Source organism: Halichoerus grypus, chromosome 5, assembly GCF_964656455.1.
Source record: "Halichoerus grypus chromosome 5, mHalGry1.hap1.1, whole genome shotgun sequence".
NCBI classification, from domain to species: domain Eukaryota; kingdom Metazoa; phylum Chordata; class Mammalia; order Carnivora; family Phocidae; genus Halichoerus; species Halichoerus grypus.
In genome coordinates, this window is record NC_135716.1 from 94,565,771 (window position 1) to 94,586,036 (window position 20,266).

A 20,266-nucleotide genomic window follows, 5' to 3' on the forward strand; every position below is an offset into this window, starting at 1 on the left:
TTAAAAAATTAAGGAAGCGCAGCATTCCGTTGGGCTTTACCTTTTGTACCCCTCCATTTGCTCCCACAGGGCCCGGGGCCTCTCTGTCTGAGACTTTCTCCGAGTGCCACAGGGCCCGTCCTCCAGAGTGACCCAAGAGTTAACACGGCCACTGAGCAGGCAGAGGGGGCACAAGTTCGGTCCCAAAGGCAGGCCGGAGGAGGGGATGGGCGGCGAGGGGCGGGGGGCCGAGGCCAAGCCGGCCGCGTGGGGTGTTGCGCTGCCAAACCGCGCAAGGCCAGGCCTCTCAACGACACGCGCCGCCGCCCGCCAGTTCTGGCCACCACCGCGCGGAGGCGGGATGCGCCCAGCGGACTCGGAGAGCCTGTCCCCGCGGCGGGGACCCCGCCCTCGCGTCCCAGAGGCCTCGGGATGGCACCGTGGCGTCCCGAGACCTGGATGCACCCGACTCGGCGGGACCGGCGCGAGCACGCCGTCCGCTGCAGGCCACCGGCCCCGCGGGCAGGCAGGAGCCCGGCAGGCGAACCGCCTAAGGGGGGCCGCGGTCGGAAAGGAGATGCTTCCCTGGGGAGAGCACCCCGCCCGGGAGGTGACCCGCTCTGGCTGGTCGACCCGCTAATCGGCGTCGGGGCTCACTCGGGACGCGACTCCGCGGCTCGGAATCGCCTAGAGCTTTCGGGCACGCTGCGCCCCACTCCTGCCCCACTGAGGCGCGTCTTCCAGACGCCCCCCAGGTCTGCGCGCTCCACGGCTCCCGCGGCGCCACCGCCGAGACCCTCCCCACCCCGCCGCGGCTGCCGGCAGCCCGCACTGCTCACCGCGGAGACGCGCCTCCCTCCCCCAGTCCGGCACACATCCCAACACACATCCCAACACACACACCCCTACACCCCGACCCCCCACTTCACCTCCGCTCCTTCTCCCTCTGGAACATCTAACTAATGTCTTCAATTGTAACCGTTTCCTTGTAAACTTAATTAAAAGATTTAACTGTAAAGATTGTTGATGTTCAATAGGCTTACTAAGCAGCTTAATGTTTAAAGATCAGCAATTGAAAGCAAACAATTGTTTGCACATCTCCTTGGCTGGTGGCCGGCGTCCTAGCGCGCACCTGGGAGCTGGCGAGGAGCGCGAAAGAGACCTCGCCGCGTGGGAGCGACCTCGACCTTCCAGCCTTGAAGATTGTCCCAGGTATCAGTCCCAAGGAGAAAAATTCAGCGCTCTTATCCTCAGGGCCATGGCCATCAAGGCCTCATGGCTTCGTCTTAGGCAGAGAGGAAGCCCTTAGGGAGGGTGCAAAGCGGGACTTGGGGCAGCTTCCGTTGCTCCTGCAATTCGTTGTCTGCAGGAGCTCTGAGAGGCCCCGACAGCCCTCGTTTGGCCAGCTACCAACAGCTTTTCAGCGTCCACCTCCCAACCCTCGTCAAAAAACAGGAGATGCTCCATCACGTGCCTTCCGGGGCTCCGACCAGGCTCTGGCTGGAATAGATCAAGCTGGGTCTGGGAATCCATGTGCATAAAAAGAAGCGAAAGAGAAACGTAACCGTGTGCCAGAGTGAAAGGGAGACCAACGTCCCAAACCTGCTGCAAGCCCAAAGGCCCACCCTAAATAGCCTGTCCCTCCTAGGCAGTGTGGCCTCCCCTCTTCACCGCCAATTCCTAGGTATCTGGTCCCGGGCAGTTGCCACAGTCCATCTCCAAACTCATCCTCTAGCCTTTCCTTGCAATTAGCCAAATTTTGAATGATGGCCCCTTAAAACATCAGTAACCAAAAGTACCAATGCGTGCTTAGTAAATGTATCCTTTTGTCTGTATACTGCCCAGAAGGCGACTCCAGTGGAGGGGTTAGGGGCCTTGGGGAGGGCAGCAGGTCGGGATGCTGGGTTCTCAAACAGCGCAGAGGCAGTCACCTGTCTGGTGCATGGGTGGGGTGCGGGCACTCACTCCTGATTGTGGGAGAGAAAAAAGGCAAGCATCCGTTAGGGAATGGAGAGAGATCTCAGAGCTTGATAATATCTCCATCTTCCTCCCTCCTCCTTCTGGACCCCCAGGCAACCACTGCTTTTCCCTCAAGGCCTTATTACTTCTTTTATGGATTATTGCCAAGCTACTAACTGGTTTCTCTGTCTGTATATTCACCCCAGCATCTGGCCTGACAGTCCTGTCTCTAATGTGGCAACCTGCTTCTGCCCTAGCCTAGGACCTTGCGAGTTTCTCTGTTGTCATGAGACACAACTCAGACTACACGGCAGCCAGCTTCTTTCTGAGCTCATCCTTGGTCAATTTTCAGCCTCGTCTCTCATGGTCTCTCCTTACCTCTTATATTCCAGCCACAGCTAACTACTCAAGCCTTCCTCCTTTATAAATGCTTTCCCCTTGGCCTTTGTAGACATGACACACAGACACACACACACACACAGACACACAGACACACACACTTTTTACTTGGCTGATTCCCATTCACCTTTAAAGACTTGGTCCTCAGGATGCCTTCCTTATGCTGGGTTTAGTTTCTTTTCTAAATAGTTTGTACTATAGCACAGAGAACACACATCTATCATGACACTTATTACCCAGTTCATCCCTCAACCCCTCCCATCTTTTCTAAGCATTAACGGTAAAGCATTTGGACTCTGGGCAGCTCAGTCCTGGAGGAGATGGCCAGAACACAATCCATGTGTGCTGCAAGAATATGAGCTTTAGGGCACACCTGGGTGGCTCAGTCAGTTGAGCCACTGACTTTCTGTTTCAGCTGAGGTCATGATCTCATGGGTTTTGGGATCCAGCCTGGGATAAGGCTCCTGCTCAGCGGGGAGTCTGCCTGTAGATTCTCTCCCTCTGCCCCTCCTCCAGCTCTCTCTGCCTCTAAAATAAATGAATAAATCTAAAAAAAAAAAAAAAAAAAAGAATATGAGCTTTAGAGCTGAGCAGATGTGGGTTCAAACCCTATTTGGCTTTTTTATCCTGTGTGATCTTTGGCAAATTACTTAACCTCCTTGAGTTTAGAGTCCTTGTCTGTAAAATCATAATAGTAATACCCACCTTATGGAATTGTTGTGAGGATTAAATGAGACAATTCACATAAAAAATGTCTGCCCCTCAATTCTCACTTAGCATGTGCTTTTTCCTGGTCCTGAATTCCCAGCCAGTGAGACAGTTAATGAAGGCCCTCAGACTTTTTTCCCTTTCTGAGCTTTTGCATCTGTACATTGCTATCAATAACATGTCACAGGGTCTTGTGGAGATTAACTGATTCAAGGTTATGTGAAACCAGTTTATTGAATTATAATGACGTGATAGGACTCAAGCAGGAAACACTTTTTTTAAAGAGTGGGGAGGGGCAGAAGGAGAGAGAGAGAGAGAGAAAGAGAGAGAACCCCAAGCAGATTCCATGCCCGATGTGTGAGCCCGACAGGGGGCTCAACCTCACAACCCTCAGATCATGACCTGGGCTGAAATGAAGAGTTGGAGGCACTGACTGAGCCACCCAGGTACTCCGAGTAGAAAACAGTTTTAGTCTTTTTTTTTTTTTTTAAGATTTTATTTATTTGAGAGAGAGTGAGAGAGAGAGAGCGCACAAGAATGGGGGAGGGGCAGAAGGAGAGGGAGAGAAGCAGACTCCACAGCTGAGCAGGGAGCCCGATGCAGGACTCCATTCTAGGACCCTGGGATCATGACCTAAGCTGAAGGCAGAAGTTTAACGAACGGACTGAGCCACCCAGGCGCCCCAGAAACACTTTTATTCTTTATCATGCCTTCACCTTTAACCTCAACATGTGGACTCATTTTTGTGGTTCTGGATGAAATCTTGGGCAACTTCTGTGTATTTTTCTGGTTGCTTTCAGGTAGTAAATAGTCCTGGTCACTTTCATGAGTGAGAAAAGAGAAGGAAGTAATTGGTTAGCGTTTACATTAATACACTCATATTAATGTAAGGAAGAAATACTTGTAACACTACAGTCTTCATTGCTATATCTGGTCATGTGGTCAAAGCTAGTGTTTTTAACTGATTCTCTAGTATTCTTTCCATATTCTCTTTGCTTTCAGCAAACACCTCACCTAATACAATCACTTAAAAATATCAATATTAACATATTTTCGCCTAGGCAGATAAGTTATTTTCAAAACCAGAAGAGCCCACAGTTGAGGGTCTGGAAAGCAAACATTTCCCTAGTGGGTCACTAGGAGTAACAATGGGAGGAGCCATTACCATTTTAACCCCTTGATTTTCAGATTCATGATCCTGGCTATGGAAGAAACCAGCACTATATATTGGTTGATCACTGGGGGGCATATACAGCATTCTGGGGGACATTACCCTGCCCAGTGTTGGCACTCAACTCATGTTGTCACTGAGTGTCCAAAAGATCGTTCTACCTTTCCTTCAGGCCATTTAGTTTAAGGTGATCAGGCACATTGTAATTCTATGAATTCTGTGAATTCTATGATCATGAGCCCATTACCATGTTTCATTTGCTGCTAAATGAGTTCCTTGGTCAGAAGCTATACTTAGTGGAATACCATGACAATAAATAAGATATTCTATAAGTCTCTGGATGGTGCTTTTGGCCGAAGCATGTGAACAGGGAAGGAAACTCCATGGCCACAGTAAGTATCTACTTGTGAGAAGAAGCACTGCCCCTTCCATTATGGAAGAGTTCCAATATAACCGACCTATCACCAGGTGGCTGGCTGCTCACCCTGGAAAATGGTGCCAACACTGAGGGTTCAGTGCTGGTCTCTGCTGTTGGCAGTAACCATATCAGACTTGATGAGTGGGACCCTATGTTGCAGAGTCACGCAGAGTTTCTATCTTTGCCACCATTTGCACTTTGATCATGAGCCATTGGGCAAAGCCAGGGACGACTGGAGAAAATGGGCAGGGAAAGAATATGGCATCTTGATGTCTTGACTATTAAGATCCTCCTCCAATGAGGTTGCACTTTGGTGAACACTCAAGTAAGATATGAATATTTTCACACTTTGTGTCAGTTTAGAATGGTTCAGCCACCTACCTCTTCCCCATCATCCTTATCACCAAGTTCCCAAATACAGTCCCTCCAATACTCTGAACTAAAAGTCAAACCTTTAGCCATAGCACACACACACCCTTTCTTTAGGGTCTATCTATACCTCTGGCCATCTCTCGTTTCAGGCAAAATGAGCAATTATGTGTACCACTCAAATTTCTGCATACTGGGAAGACTTAAGAGTCCCCTCTGAGTGGGGCAGTAGTGAGTCAGCTCTCCACCTTCAGGTAGTACCCAAAATAATTCAAATCATGCAGAACCAACTCATCCGTGCAGAACCATCAGTAAAGCAGGTCAGCCTTTTTTTTTGTTCCTCAGTCAACTGGTCATAGAGAACTACTTGTGAGACCATAGGCATGGGTTGAGAAAGAGGAGGCAGTTTAGTAGAAATAAGAGCCATGGGAATCTGAGGCACTTGTTCATGCAACTCCTTTTGCCTTTAAGCCTTGCTCAAGTCCAATCATGTATACATACCTTTTCCACCGATAAGGGAATGCTGCTGTGAATGCTCATCTTTATGGCTTTGTGGCCAAAGAACACCCTGTTGATGATGGGCAGCTCAGGTCATCGGTAACATGGTGATTCACAGTCAAACATTCAATCTCTAGTAGCGTCCAATAAATGCTGGAAGCTATCAAAAGGAAACTAGTTATCTGAAGAGAAAGGCATAGTTTGATCTGTAACCCTAAGGGTTTACTCGGATTCATCTTCAGAGGCTACCAAGGGCTCTACACAGTGTCTGTGGCTCCATATGGTACCAGACACTTCAAGCACCATCGGACGTGACAGTCAGGATGGCCCAAGGGGCGGAGAAGTTGGTACAGCAGCCTATACGTTTTTGCAGATCCTTCTCTTGTTCTGGATCCTACTCAAAGCTGGAAGACTTTCGACTTTTCTGACAAATTAGTGAGAGCATCATGCCCAAATGAAGAACATGTTATTTTTGAAATCCAAAGAGGCCCACTAAGCATTGTACCTCTTCCTTACTGGTAGGAGAAGCCAAAGGCAGCAACTTGTCTTTCATCTGAGCAGAGATGTTTTGACATGTCCCCAGTCACCAGGCTCCTGGAAAATTTACCAGGGTGGCAAGCTCCTTAATTTCTGTAGGATTTATTTCACACCATCCTGCATGCATGGGTCTTACCGAAGTGTCTAGAGTACTCGCTAATTCCCACTCACCAGGTCCATCCAGCACGATGGCATCCGTGTGGTTGACAAAGCCCTGAGGAAGGAGAGTGAAGGTGTATGGCTGGCCCTACCAGTTGAAAGTAAAATGCTTCTGGTGATCTTTACTAACAGGTGTAAAGAAACGACATTTGCCAGACCAATAGCTGAATAACAGGTGCAAGGGATGTCTTTGCTTCAGTAGAGAACTCATGTCTGGAATAGAAGCTGAAATTGAGTCAGCCTAATTAAGTTTATGACAATCCACTGTTATTCCCCCAAATCCATCTGTATGCCACGCAGGACAAACAGGTGAGTTGAAAGAGGATAATCACCATTACTACATCCTTCAAGTTCTGACGGTGACGTTCATCTCTGCAATCTCTCCAGGAACGATATTGCTTTGGGCTTACCATTTTGGTAGGTACAGGCCATTCTAGAGGCTTCTTCTTGACGTATCCCACCATTTTAGCCCTCATTGCATGTGTTAGTGAACCAATATGGGGTGGAAATGGAAGCGGTTCTTCTCATACCTATCTCTAATGATTCATTAGCAAAATGCTACTTCTCGCTCCTAAAGCCTTGGGCACCGCTGGTTTAGAGGTATTCATTCCCAAGACAAGAATGTCTCCAGCAGGGGACACCAAAATGATTCCATTAAAATGGAAGTAGAGACTGCCACCTGGCTACTTTGAGTTCGGTTTTCAGAAATCTCAACCCTGCAGCTACAGGAAATACAGGTTTATTTTAAGGCAATCACAGAACAATCCTGCTCCCTTACCTATGTCTTGAGTTGGGAATTTAAAGCCCTGAGCTCATAGTTTTCTTTCACCACGTTCTTGAGTGCACTTGGAAGCAGCTGACTAACCCTATTGTATTCTTTATCTCCATTATATTGTTCAGTGGTAGCAACTACTTGGTCACCCAGAGCCTTACCTTCTATAGGTATTTGATTCCAGGTGAGTTTAGGTGACAATTAATGTACCTGTCTTGCCACTGTGTGCCATAGTCACCAGTGTCACCTTTACCCTTGGCAATAGGGTCATTAATGCCTTTAAATCTAACCGTATTAACTCAAGATTCCTATCCTTAAGGTTCTATTCCTCCGGAATCATTTCTACTACCTGTAATATATTTGAGATTGATTTGACAATGACACTAATAGTGTTAACCAGGGTTCGATCAGGAAAGGAGAAACAGTAGCAGTGTTGTGTAATAAGGGATTTATTAGAGGAATAAGGCCTTCTACATTTTTGGAGAAACTGGGGAAATATGCAGCTGAATGGAGAAGTTGGAGGATCAGAGAAAAGATACTAATCAGCCTTCTGAAATCAGGCATGTCCAGTTGTTAGAGCAGGATCTAGAGAGTTGGTGGAGTTTACATGGAAGGCTGTTGCCTCTGTATCTGGAGGTTGGCCTGGGGTTGCTGTTGGTCAGAAGGGCTGAGATTTGCTAAGAAAAGCTTGATATGAGGTGACCTGGGTGGCTCATTCGGTTAAGCATCCAACTCTTGATCTCAGCTCAGGTCTTGATCTCGGGGTCATGAGTTCAAGCCCCGCTTTGGGCCCCACGCTGAGCATGGAGCCTACTTTAAAAAAAAAAAAGAGAAAGAAAAAGGGAAAGTTTGATGTGGAGTGAGGGAAAGTGAGTATATAGCCTGGGACCTGCTGGCACCTTTAACCATGACAACCTTCAGAGAATAATTGCCACTGATGCACTTCTCTGCCTTCTAACTTCAGCACTCTAGGGAAGAGAACTCTGGGAAATATAGTTTCAGCTTACCCAAATCAACACAGTACAAAACCACCACACGCCATGTATTAGCTGCCTGATAGTGAGCAAATTGTTTCATGTCTATGAGTTTCTCTAAGTCTCTTTTCCATCTCAGGATTTGGGCATTGTCTTCTGGAACACTGTCACCAGTTTTCTGGAAGATGCCCTGTTGCTGGTATGTCCCACTTGATATGGGCACTACCTCCTCCCACTGGCCATCTAGGACTCCCTCTCAGCCCCAGGACTTGTGGCAGTCTTTGCCAGTTGGGGCCACCTCTCACTTCCAGGCAGCCTTCTTGGGCAGTCCACACAGGCCCTCAGAAAACATGCAAACATCTGTGCTCCACTAAAATCTGGATGTGCAGCTTGCTCCCAAGAGAGTTCTCTGGGCTCACTATCCAGGCCAGGAAACCGTAGCCACTGGCTTCCAGATCATTTTCAGGCCTGAGTCCCTCTGTGCCCCACTGTCCAATTGATTCAAGTCAAGCTCTTGGAGTTCTTTTCTGCAATCCCCCTAAGTAGGGTATAGTAAGAAAGAATCAACACCTAACCTTCCCCTTGGCTGGGGGAGGGAGGAGTGGCAACCTTCTCCAGACAGATTTTCACTACCACCTGTTTTTCCACTTGAACTCTCTTATACAGTCTGGACGTGGGTAATGGACTATTGATCACCCCTTTTCCAAATCTGCAGAAATAGTCCACCATCTTGATTTAGAATGTGGCAGTAGTTGAGAATAGTTGATACCTATCTTTCTTTTCCTGACCTTTGGGCCCTCTGCCCAAATTTTGAGATGGGAAAGGTTCCATTTAACATACTGTTACCTACAGAAAGAGCCTAACATGGTGCTTGACACAAGGTAGACATTCACTAACAGAGGTGATGGTGGATGGTCAAACATGTGAATCAATCCCACCTTTGAAATGGTTGGAACCCTCTCCCCCTAAGCCAGACTGAAAAGGAGTTTGTACCCTCATGTAAGGCTTAAAAGGTAGTTGCCTGGCCCTCCTTATGCCTCATCTACATGTCTCTTCCAAATACAATGTTTACAGCCATCGGAGTCCAGTAGCTTCTGTACGCGTGCACACACCCAGATCCATAACCCACACTCAGTGACAAATCACAAGTCCCAGGAGGTCAGGGACCAGCTTAGCTGTTCACAGTGGGGGAAGAGAGCAATGAGCCCTCTCCTGTTCTGAAGTCCCATCTCAGTCACAGTAGATGGAGTGGGAACGTGACCTCGTGCGCTGAGCCCCGGGTAGCCAGTGCGCCCTGGTCTGACATCCAGGCTGGCCTCTGTCTTGATTAGTCAGTCTCTGTGCTAATCGGGCGTTTCTATATTGTGAATATTAGCCTTGTTTGTGGGCATGGAGATACTCAAACCCACAGATGCACAGAAACACCAGCAGCATGTGTGTATACTGTCACATCTTTACTCAGAGGTGCACACGCAGTTACTTTCCTTGTGTTTAAAAGTAGAAGTTACATGAACTTGGCAAAAATAAACTGAGCTGATCTGGGGTGCGATAACGTATTAAGGAAGCATTTATCTGCTTCAAATCTTTCTCTTGGCCTCCTAGTCTTTATGTCTTCATTCCTTTGGTTGTTAGTTCCCCAACACAGGCACGGCCTCCAAGAAATTCCAAACCCAGAAATACAGCGTCGAGTCATCATTTTCCAGATTGTAGGCACATACTGAGAAAGGTTCAATTTAAACACGAGGGCAGGGATTGGCAAAAGTTTTCTAGAAAGGGTCTGATAGTAAATATTTTAGGCCTTGTGGGCCTTATGGTCTCTTTACAGTGACTCAACTGCTGTCCCAGCAGGGAAGTAGTCCTAGACAATAACAAACCAATGAGTACAGTTATGTTGCAATAAAACTTTATTTGCAAAAACAGTCAGTGGGCCAGATTCAGCCCATGGGCCTTAGTTTGCCGACCCCCACACTAGAATCTAAAGAAGACAGAAGCCATCAAAACTGGCTTCACAGGTCTTCCAAACGTTGATAGGGGCTCCATTCTATCTCCTTCAGAAAGGACAAAAATCCACTGTTTTGGGTGTGGCATCAGTTTTCTTCTAATTATTTTGTGTTGTGCTTTGGTATTTTGATGTTCTTCTGAACGAGTTTTCTCAATCCCTCCTTTTTGTCTTTATTTTTCTCTTTCTGCATATATATCCCTAAATGCTTCTCATTCTTCTTCATTCTGTCCCCTTGCACCCACGGGGTTTGGAGATTTTAGAATGAGACTCTTTCACATCCATCCTTGCTAAAAATCCTGGTTTCATTCAGGTTCCTCATCTGTATTGGAGTACAGAGGCAATGTACAGCAAAGAACACTCATCTGGATCACTAGGTAGGACATACCACCACCTTGCTGTGTGACTTTGAGCCAATCACCTAACCTCTCTGAGCTTCCCTTTCCTCATCTGTCAAATGAGAGAGTTGGCTAACTGATCTCTAAAATCCCTTCTAGCTCTAAGCTTGTGATTTTAGGAAGCTGCAGCCTCAACTTGAGGCAGCTGTCAGGGGCCATTAATTACAGTGTCACTCACAGACCTTAATGAAACTGCCAGGAGGTCACAGAAATTAACCACATGATCTCTGGTACTTGGCAACCTTCACAGCTGAGGGGGTGGAGATACCAGCTAACCTGAGAGAATCTGAGAACCCAGCCCACTGACAAATGACTCCAGGACCCCTATGCTCCAGGAAAATTAATTTGCGTTCCTAAACTGCCATTGAAGTAGCTACAAAATGGGCACAAATATTGACTCGTTGGAAACAGGACCCTAGGGAGCTACGGTTGGAAGTAGGAGGCTTTCTCTTCTCCACCAGACCCTCCTGTGTTGTATGGAGCTCTCCTGGCCACATAAAGGACACCTCTCAAAGCCCACCAAATAAATGTATGAGTAGGTCATGAGGAAATGGAAGCAAATTCCAGCATGTGCCAGAGGAAAGAGGCTTTCTCTGCAAGCAGAGGTGAGAGACCTCAGGGAGGATCAGGGAACCAGGACTCTGGCTGAGGCAGGGGCTGGTGGTGGTTGGCAGCTGAGGTGGGGGCCGTGGGGGGAATTTATACAGCATCATCCCCACTCTCTCAGGCGCCCCCAGCTCATAGCCCAGCGGCTCGTGGATGCAGCAGATGGGCAGGGGGCTGGCACCCTCCCCCGCTTTCTTGGACACAGTCTCAAGGGATGGGGAGGGAGTGGAGAAGCCCACATCCTGGCCTTCAGGAGAGCAGGCCTTTATTGTCTGACTCTGCTAAAGCTGCCTCATTTGTAGCCTAAATAATTCACTCACCAATCTCTCAAGGAGCATTAGAAGGAAAACAAAACCCAACCCAGCCCTCACACTCAGGTTCCCACTGCACTGAAGGCAGGCCAGGAGGCTGGGAGGCTGGGAGGCTGGGAGGCAGCCCCAACCTGCATAGAAGGCCTGCCTTCAAAAAGGTTCACTGGGACTGGCAACCTTCCAAAAACAGCCTGGGGTCTGGTTTTGTACAGCCCTGGAGCTAAGAATGGTTGTTACATTTTTAAAAGGCTTTTTTAAAAAACAAAATAAAACAAAACACAACAACAAAGAAAAACATGTCAGAGACTATATATGGCCTGTAAAGCCTAAAATCATTGCTACCTGGCCCTTTCCAGAAAGTTTGCCAAACCCCTTTGTCCATTCTGCAGTCTTAAAGGAAGAGAAAGAGATGACAACCTCTGACCTACTCCTTGACTACCCCACTCCCTGACCCCACTGTGTGCAGAGATTCAAAGTTGGCAGAGTTCTGATATTTACAATCGAGTGAGAAGCTGGCATTATTTTCCCCCCCATTACCCAAACCAGAACTAAACAAAAACAAGAAGAAAAACCTTCGAGTGGGGTAAACAGTCTTGGTTCCGCTGCTTGGGGAAGAAGAGAAAGAACCAGGGAGGGGCTGAGATTCAGCCTCAGCCAATCATGGGGGGGGGGGGTGTGTGTGTCAGAATTCAGCATTGTCCTGGTGGTCTCTACTGATACCCCTCCCTTCAGGCTCCACACCCTCCACACACATCCTGTGATCCTGGTGATCCCAGCTGATCCCAGCTGATCCTAGCAGTCACTGAGCCTATAATTCTTTTACTGATGAGATATCCAACTAGCCCCTGTCTCTGAGTCCCTGAAGCCTGTGTCGGTCTGACTCTGCCAACCCTCAATCCTGGACAGAGGCTCCATCCAGCCCTGCAAGGCCTCCCCTACTACCCAGGAGGGCCTTGGAAGGGAGAGGACTGTGACCAGCTCTGGACTCCACCCAGAGCCTCTCCTGGAGCCAGAGCTTCTGAGAGTTCCATTCAGCTTAAGCACTCGGGAAGAGATGTGTCAGACTAGACACAATGGAGCTTCCAGCTCAGAGCGCCCCGGGTGTAACTGGGGTGAGTGATCTCTGGCTGTCATGGGGCCTGGTAGTAATTTGGGGGGCTGAGGGCAGAGTAGAGATCCAGTGGTCCCACATGCTGGCATATAAGTATTCCGGATTACTTCAGGTAACAGGGACCTGTTCTAGAGTCTCCCAAGAAAAATGCTGCTGCTATCCTGCCAGTCCTTTGCAGGTTCCTGTTCTTGAGCTACAAATAATACGGAAGGCCCAAGTTGAATCCCATATCCAGGTTAAGCCAAAGGCCTTAGAGATTTGGAAGCCCAAACTGGAAGATCTGGGGCAAGTCATCTTACCTCTTTGGGACTCAGCTTCCTCATCTGTTAAAATAAGCAAATAAACAAAAACCTGAGGTCCTTGGATGGGGGCGATTTTAAGGTCCTGTCCATCCCATTCCCAATGAATAGCCCAAACTAGGCCACACCTCCGCAGAGCTTTGCTGGAAAGTTGTCTGGCTTCACGTCGGCTTTCCTTCCCCAAGTCAACCCAGTCCCAAGCAAATGAGATACAGTTGGTCTCTCAGGGAGGAGAGGTTTTCCTTCGGCATGTTGGCAGCTTGCTGGGTGTTCGGACTGACATGAGGGAGGGAGGTGGCGGGTGGTGAATGTGACGTCTTGTCTTCTTGCCTTGTGGTGAGGGGGTGGCTGAAGGGCTGTGGGAGTCTCACCCTCGTACCCCCAACGTGCCCACAGCGTATGGTCCAGAAGCTGTACACAGTCCCATACCTTTAATGTCAATTAGCTCAATTGTCTTTCAACAACTCTCCAACTTGACTGGACATTCCTCAAGGGCAGGAATTGTATCTTGACCTTCTTCTGGGTCCCCCAGGAGAACCCAGCACAACACTAGGTATGTGGCCGGAGATCCGTCCTTATCTGCTGAGCAACTCAATTGAAATGCCCCTGGAAAGAGTGATCCTGCACTTGGCACAGGGCGTGTGTCCAGGTAAGTGAATCTCCACTTTTGTTGGCTGATAACAATACCATTCTGCAGTCCATGGCTCGGTCAAGCTGTCCTGTCCAGGCCGTGACCCCAAGAACTATCGTGTGACCTAGAGAGCAGGCAATGGGGGAAGGCTGGAGAAGGGAATGCCCAAGACTCCCCAGGAGATATAGGTCATATGAAGGTCATTGATGCTGATCCCTTAGCCCTAAAGCAGTGCAGACTGGAAGAGCCTGGCTGGCTTGGCCTACACAAATGTAAATCAGCACACCTCACCACTGCTTGCCTCAGAGTGGTGACCCAAACTGCAAGCACAGCGATCTATGGGCGACCAACCCAAACCTATAAAACAGTGACAAATGTCACAAGCCCTGTGGTGGGTCTCACTGTTTTCTGGTCTTAACCACACTCAGAATGGCTGTCTCCCTTGCCTGCTTGCAGATAGGAAGCTCGCCACTTTTTCTTGCTGTAGCTCCTTCTGTTCTGTGCTCTCCAAATATGTGGCTCTCTTCAGAGCCCTGAAGGCTGCCTTCTCTTCTCTGTTTACGTGTCTGCTTGTTTGCTCTGTATGGTGGTGGAAAGGGAGGGCAGGAGGCAGAGTTCTGCCTTGCCCCAAGTGTCACTCCTCTGTTCAAAGGGTGATGGCAGAATCATGCCACTGATTAGCTATGACACACATGGAATTGCTAACAAGTTTGATAAAATTTTAATTACCCCTTGTTCCCTGGGGCAGGCAGCTAACCATGAAAGTAATAATCCTCTTGGGTGCCGTAGAAATAAGATAATAAAGTGAGTGGAAGATGGGTGTGAGCTGTAGGGAGTTAATCCTGGGGGTTGGGGCGGGGTCTGAGGCAGGGGTGGGTGGGCGGAGTGGCTCCCCCCCGCCCCCCGGCACAGATGCCCCTCCAAATTATCTGGACCATTTCCTAATTCTCTACCTTGTTCTTATGGACCTGGCATTTTCTGGGAGACAAACTCACCCTAGGGAGAAGAGGAAACCAAGGCATATGGAGCATCAGGGATTAGCCCAGGACACATCAGATTTCAAATCCTGAGGCCCTAACTCCGGTCCCCAGAGTGGAGACAGTCCAGAGGGACTGTCCAGCCACGCATGTGCCCACGTAGTCATGGATCTCACCTTGGGACATGGATCTCCTAGACCCCCCAGCTCCTGTGCCCCCCTCTGTCCCACCCCATGTGAAGGGGGAAGAGTAGGGTGGGATGGAGTGGCCATCCCCGGATACCTTGGTGGTTTTGACTTTGTGTCCGCTGCTGCAGCTCCATCCTGACAGATCTGGGAGCACTTTGCACTCCTCCCCCGGCAGGCAGGGCTCCATCTGACACCACCACTTCTGCAGGACAATGGAGGCTGTGGGAGCAGGGGGCAGTGAGGGCAGCTCTAAGCTGTCCTCGAGGACAGAGTGCAGTCAAGGGCAGGAAGTCCGTGCAGAATGAAGGGCGAGTTTGCACACCACTGGCTTTGGGTCCTGCATTCCCCTGTCTTCCCTGACTCCTGGCTGCCCAGAAAGGCAGTCTCGGGCTGAGGCTGGGGCACACACCATATCACATTCGATCCCACTGATCCCTATACGTCACCAAAGACAGCACGGGGAGAAGGCAGGGCAAGTTCTCGAAGGAGCCCTCCGGTCAGCAGAGGGGTACGATCTTCAGCATTCCCACCTGGTGTATGTGAGCAAGTGCGCACCCCAGGCCAGGAGTGCAAAGCAGGCATGCGCGTGAGCACAAGCGGGCACGTTTATAGTCCTGCCACGTGAGTGTGAGCTCACGAGCATGGGTGGGATCGTGAGAGAGAGGTGGGTGTGAGTGACACATGTGTGTCCACGTGAAGGCCACCGAAGAATGAGAGGGGGGTGCGTGTAAGAGGCCGGTGGAGGAGCAGGAGGTGAAGAGGTCAACGTCTGACGCCATGTTTGGGAGAGAAGATTCGAGTGACAGAATGTCTAGCGCTAGGCAGGGAGTGTGGATAAGAGGGAGGGCAGGCGCAGATCAGGACCTCTCCTTATCTATGAAGCGGGGATGGTCCCCATCTGCCCTCCTCCCCGCAGAGGTTACCCATCATTTGAGACTGATCCTGAAAGCCCTGGGCTGGTATGAAATTGCATCCCGAGCAGATGGTGCGGCCTGGACAGACCTTCTTATCTCTGTGATTGGGCCCTCCCCGCCGGGGCCCGGCCTCTCACTCACCGTCCACGCAGGAGGGCTTTGCCCGCGTGGTGCCGGCCACCTGGCCAGAAAAGCAAGAGCACTGGACAGTCTGGGAGCGCTCCTCGATGCGGTTCCGGTTGCAGCAGCGATGAGCAGCAATCACCTCGCAGGTGCCCTGTTTCACCAGGACTGGAGCGACCAGACAAGGTCAGGGGCCCAGCCCACAAGGCCCGGCAGCCCTGCTCCCCTCCCACCTGCCCTGCTTGTTCTTGGGCCCTCCTCCCAGCCAAGGGGCGGGGTGTTCAAAGGATGGCCAACTGCAGGGGAGGAGGAGGAAACGAAATCCTCCTGCGCCCTATCCTTCCTTCTGCCCCAGTTAGGCCACGCTCATCCCTCTTTGGCAGGGCCTGGCCCTTGAGCAGAAAAAAGGTGGAATTCCCCACCAGGCCCCACTTCCTCTGGCCTCTTCCGGGTGAGGGCAAGGGCCCTGGGGGCTTACATTGCGTGGGGAGGATCATCTGCTTACACAGGCTTTAGCCATCCCAGAAGGAAAACCACAGAATTAGGCCAGGAGGCTAGACTTAAGCCTCCACCCCAGGGCCTCTCTCCCTGCAGAACACCTTCTGGCCTGGAAGGAAAGGTGAGCCACAGGTCTGCCCACACCTTCTCTGGCCTGGGATCGCAGAGCGGGGCAGATTTTCCTGGGTGAAAAACAGAGAAGGAGCCAGAACCCCTAGAATCTGCATTTTACCTGGCCTTGGAGATCTGCCTGCTGTGGAATGGGGTGGGGCGGTGCCCAGCTCTGCCGGCATCCCGGGAAACCCTCCCCCAGGCTCTGCCTCCTCGCCCAAACCTGTGGGAGTTGGCGGCTGCAAGGAAGCTGAGGCAAGGCGGGTCCACAGGCAGGCCAGGGAAAGTACCAGTAGCCAGTGGCCCATACTCCAGTTCTGAGAGGTCCTCTCACGCATCCTGCCGAGAGAAGCACACAGCCGGCTCAAGGCTGAGCAGGAGCTCCCCAGCACCCGGCCCCAGCACCATGCGCTCTGGGAGGCCCAGAGGTGGGCAGGATGCACACCTCATCCCTAGGGGCTCTCCGCCTGGCACAAGCTCACCATACAAAGTGGTGAGTGCCGTGGTAGGAAAGGGAGCAGGGAGACTGCCCGGTCGGGAAAGTCACAGACAGCTTTGTAGGGGAGATGCCATTTAAGAGGGTCTTTTTTTTTTTTTTTTTAAGATTTTATTCATTTATGTGACACAGAGAGACAGCGAGAGAGGGAATACAAGCAGGGGGAGTGGGAGAGGGAGAAGCAGGCTTCCCGCTGAGCAGGGAGCCCGATGAGGGGCTCGATCCCAGGACCCTGGGATCATGACCTGAGCCGAAGGCAGCCGCTTAATGACTGAGCCACCCAGGCGCCCCTAAAAGGGTCTTGAAGGATGAACCCAACATGGTCCCTTGGAGGGCTGTGCCACGGGAGGAACAATACTGCTGACCCCCATTTGTTGAGCACTTGACCCAGGCACGTCACATACGTGCTCTTGCGGCCCTCACAACTGTCCTACAAAGTGGGATTATTTGTACCCACAGATGAGCAAACTGATCCTCAGAAAGCCTGGCGACAACTTAAACAAGCACCAATAAAGGACTGGCTAAATACATCCGTGGAGCATCTGTGCAAATGCAGTTACATCCAGGCCGCTGTAAAATAGAAGGAGGAAATGCTTTACGTACTGAGGCGTGCAAAGATCTCTAACGATAAGCCACCATTAAGGGGAAAACAAACAAACAAACACAAAGTGCAGGATGGTGTGTAGAAAATGCGTAAAAGGGAGGGATTATATATGTTGCTTAAATATGCATAAGCTAGCTCTGGAAAATGTACCAAAGAAAACCTAGTAACATTGATTGCCACCAAGAAGGGGAACCGGTTCACTCAGAGATGGGGGTAGAACGGAGACTTAATCTTTCTCCCTGTTGCTTTTTATTGGGGGGAGGAGGGTTGAACTGAACTATAGGAATGTAATACCAATTCAATTTTAACAAATTTAAATTTAGAAAAGAAGAAACGACACCAGGGCTAAGAGAAGTCAAATGACTGCCCCAGGCCAGGGACACGTGGGTGGCAGAGCCCAGAGCCCAGAAGCCTGTCCTATTCCTACCCCACTACTTTGGTTTCTCCTCGGTTCTCTTCCTCTATCCTTGATGGGTCAGGCCTCCCATCTATCTCAGAGGACGAGCTAGAAACAGAGGGGATTCCAAGGAAGCAGAGGCAGAGAGCAGCAGGGGGCTGCCCGGGCATACCAGGAGTCTCGACCACCCCTCCTCGGCTGCACGACTGGCCCCTTGGGACATCGCTGGAGTCCCTCAGGCATCAGCAGTCCTGGGAACACCAGAGACCAAACCAAATGCCGGGACCTTGGATAGGGTGCTTGATCTCTGTCACCACCACCCGCCCTCAACTGTCACCCCTTCAGCTTTCTCCTCACTCACCTTTTTGGGGATCTTTCAGCTTCTGTCTGTTCATCCACAGGCCTCAGATTCACCCCACCTAGACAAGTAGGAAAGATTCTTGGGGGGTTGCCAGGGACAGAGGGAGTCCATGGCCCTGCAGGAGGTGAGGGAGAGCCTGGGTGAGGACAAAAGGTACAATGGAGTAGAGCCCAATTCTGAAGCTGTTCTTCAAGGTGCAGGGTGGGGGGCGGAGACTGTCCTCTGCCTTGCAGACTCTGCGAACACACAGGGCAGCTAGCCCGGGAAGAGTAGCCTGAGGATTCCTCTGTCCCAGGAGTGAAGCAGGGCCGATAGTGGGGACGTGTCTAGTAATCCACGCTATCAGGGTTCTGGCCTTGGGAGGGAGCTGAAGGCCAGGGGAAGGATTCCTGAGCAGGATCTGACAAAATGCTGCTCCAAGAGGCCCCTGGAAAAGACCCTAAGGTCTTGAATCCTTTTGCCTCCACCTCCTATCCCCACTGCACCTGTGTCCCGGACTGGAGCAGAGCTGGCTCCATTCTGCCACCCTCACCCCCATTTCCATTCCGGAGGGCTAGAATGGGGTGCCTCCCGGTCCCTAGCCTCAGGGGCCCCAGCCCAACAGCTTCTCCATTTCTCCCGACGACCTCTCTTCCCTCAGCCTCCAAAGGGAGGTAGAGCTGAAGCGTGAAGCAGGTAGGATGGTGGGGCCCAGAGAGGACTAGGCGGACAGATGCAGGAAGTGGTGCCAATACCCCACAGATGGGAGTGTTCCACGGGCAAGAGCTTCCCAGCCTTCTAGATGTATCTCTTTTCTGAGTAGGTATCTCCTCTCCCTGTCCCCTTCAGGAACCTTCATTTTGATCATTTCAAATACAGCTTTGTCTTCTCTCAGGCAGTCCTCATCCCTTTTCCCTCTGAGCTGCCACACCCGCCAACCCAGCTCTCCCATGAACCCCAAGACCCCAAAAATGGGGGGTGTGCTTTTGGGCTGAGTCCTCAGGCATTCTATTCCCTCCCTCAGGGAGAAGGGGAAAAGGAAGCTTCTGGGGTTTGTTCTGGGGTTCCACACTCCTGCCTCAGTTTACCAGCCTATTTTCCCCAAACCTAGATGCAAGGTATGGGGAAGCTGAGTTAGCAGCCAGCATACCAGCGTGGAGTTGAGGATGTGGACCGCGAGAAGCTTTAAGTTTCCCTGCCTTCTCCCGGCCCCCTCCGGCGCCCACTCACTGCTCCAAATTTCTGAGCCCCCAGCCCCAGGATCCACCTGCCCCACGGCGGTGCCCACTTGCCTCTGAGTCCCGCACCAAGACTCCGAAAGGCGGACTTCAGGCGGGAGCAGCCGGCTCGGGTGCTGTCAAGTCAGGAGCCCCGTGTCCCTCACCAAGTTGCCGCCGGCTCCCTGAGGCGGCGGGGCTTCGGCCAAACTGGCATCACTGTCTTGCCCGACCCCGCTCTGGGCACGGGGAACTCCTGGCCCGCCCGGCCAGCTCTGCAAGGCTCAGTCGGGGTGTTTCTGAGGCTCCCGCCGGCAGGCCAGGGAGCGCGCAGCCGCCGCCGCCTCCCTGTCGCCGGGGGCCGTCCCCGCTCCGCCAGCCCCCGCCGCCTCCTCCCGGACAGCTCCGGGCGCCGCGCAGTGCGCTCGGCGGGGCGGGCGGGCACAGACGCGCGCAGCGGCCCCTGGCGGCCGAGGCCAGAAGAGCGAGGAGACGCCTGCCGGTCCCGCCGTGCTGTCCGCAGTCCGGGTGAACGTCTCCCTGGTGCAGGCTGGGCTAACCCAAAGGGGTCCCTCAAAACTCTCCGCCTTGTGGCTTCTGGGGTGGGAGGGGGCTGCGTGTGGGGAGGGATTGCCAAGAACCCCAAGGGTTTGGAGTCTTGAAGATTCTAGAACTGCACTATCCAGTAGGATAGCCACTAGTCGTATGTGGTTATTTAAGTTTAAATACAAATTAAATAAAATCTAAAAATTGTCTTTTATTTGCTGTTGACATCCCCACTGACCATCTGGTGCTGGAGCTAGGGATCTTTCTGTCCTGGCTCTGTGGCTGGTGGGTGCTGTGAAGAGCAGGTATTAGGGAGCAGGGTGACACAGAGAAGTGGTAAGCCAACTGCCCCAGAAACACTGAGTAATAAAAATAGCCAGAATGTTATATTTTTTCATCAGTCTTGGCTTGCTGTTGTTGTTTATGCCATTTATCTGAGAGCTGGTTCCAGTTTTTCTTAAACAGGAGGGAAATACCCATAGCAGCAGCATGGTCTTTACCTCCGTTTGCCTTTGCCACTCTATGGGCCTTTGGATCTGATTTGTTTTTCTTTTCTT

The 20,266-nt window shown here is 51.1% G+C and overlaps 1 protein-coding gene across 2 annotated transcripts; it reads right to left on the minus strand.

The window, feature by feature from the left end:
• Positions 1–9,542: 9,542 nt before the first annotated feature.
• TAFA3 (TAFA chemokine like family member 3) lies at positions 9,543–19,512 on the minus strand. Of its 2 annotated transcripts, none has more exons than XM_036122294.2 (6): positions 19,239–19,512; positions 17,968–18,025; positions 16,231–16,448; positions 15,519–15,668; positions 14,558–14,682; positions 9,543–13,422 (listed from the first exon to the last, which is right to left on the minus strand). In XM_036122294.2, the coding sequence occupies exons 3-6, from the start codon at positions 16,445–16,447 to the stop codon at positions 13,411–13,413; spliced, it is 504 nt and encodes a 167-aa protein (XP_035978187.1). In that variant the 5' UTR covers position 16,448; positions 17,968–18,025; positions 19,239–19,512; the 3' UTR covers positions 9,543–13,410. The 2 variants fall into 2 exon arrangements, with proteins under 2 accessions (XP_035978187.1, XP_077928721.1); XM_078072595.1 differs by having other exon boundaries at positions 9,544–13,422; positions 16,333–16,448.
• Positions 19,513–20,266: the final 754 nt, after the last annotated feature.

Bases quoted from the DNA above. Each gene is read 5' to 3' on its own strand.
- TAFA3 (XM_036122294.2), bottom strand. From the start codon at position 16,447: ATGCGTGAGAGGACCTCTCAGAACTGGAGTATGGGCCACTGGCTACTG. The intron at 15,669-16,230 runs GTAAAATGCAGA...TGGTCGCTCCAG, and splicing joins AGGCAGATCTCCAAGGCCAG to TCCTGGTGAAACAGGGCACC. The intron at 14,683-15,518 runs GTGAGTGAGAGG...CTGCTCCCACAG, and splicing joins AAAGCCCTCCTGCGTGGACG to CCTCCATTGTCCTGCAGAAG.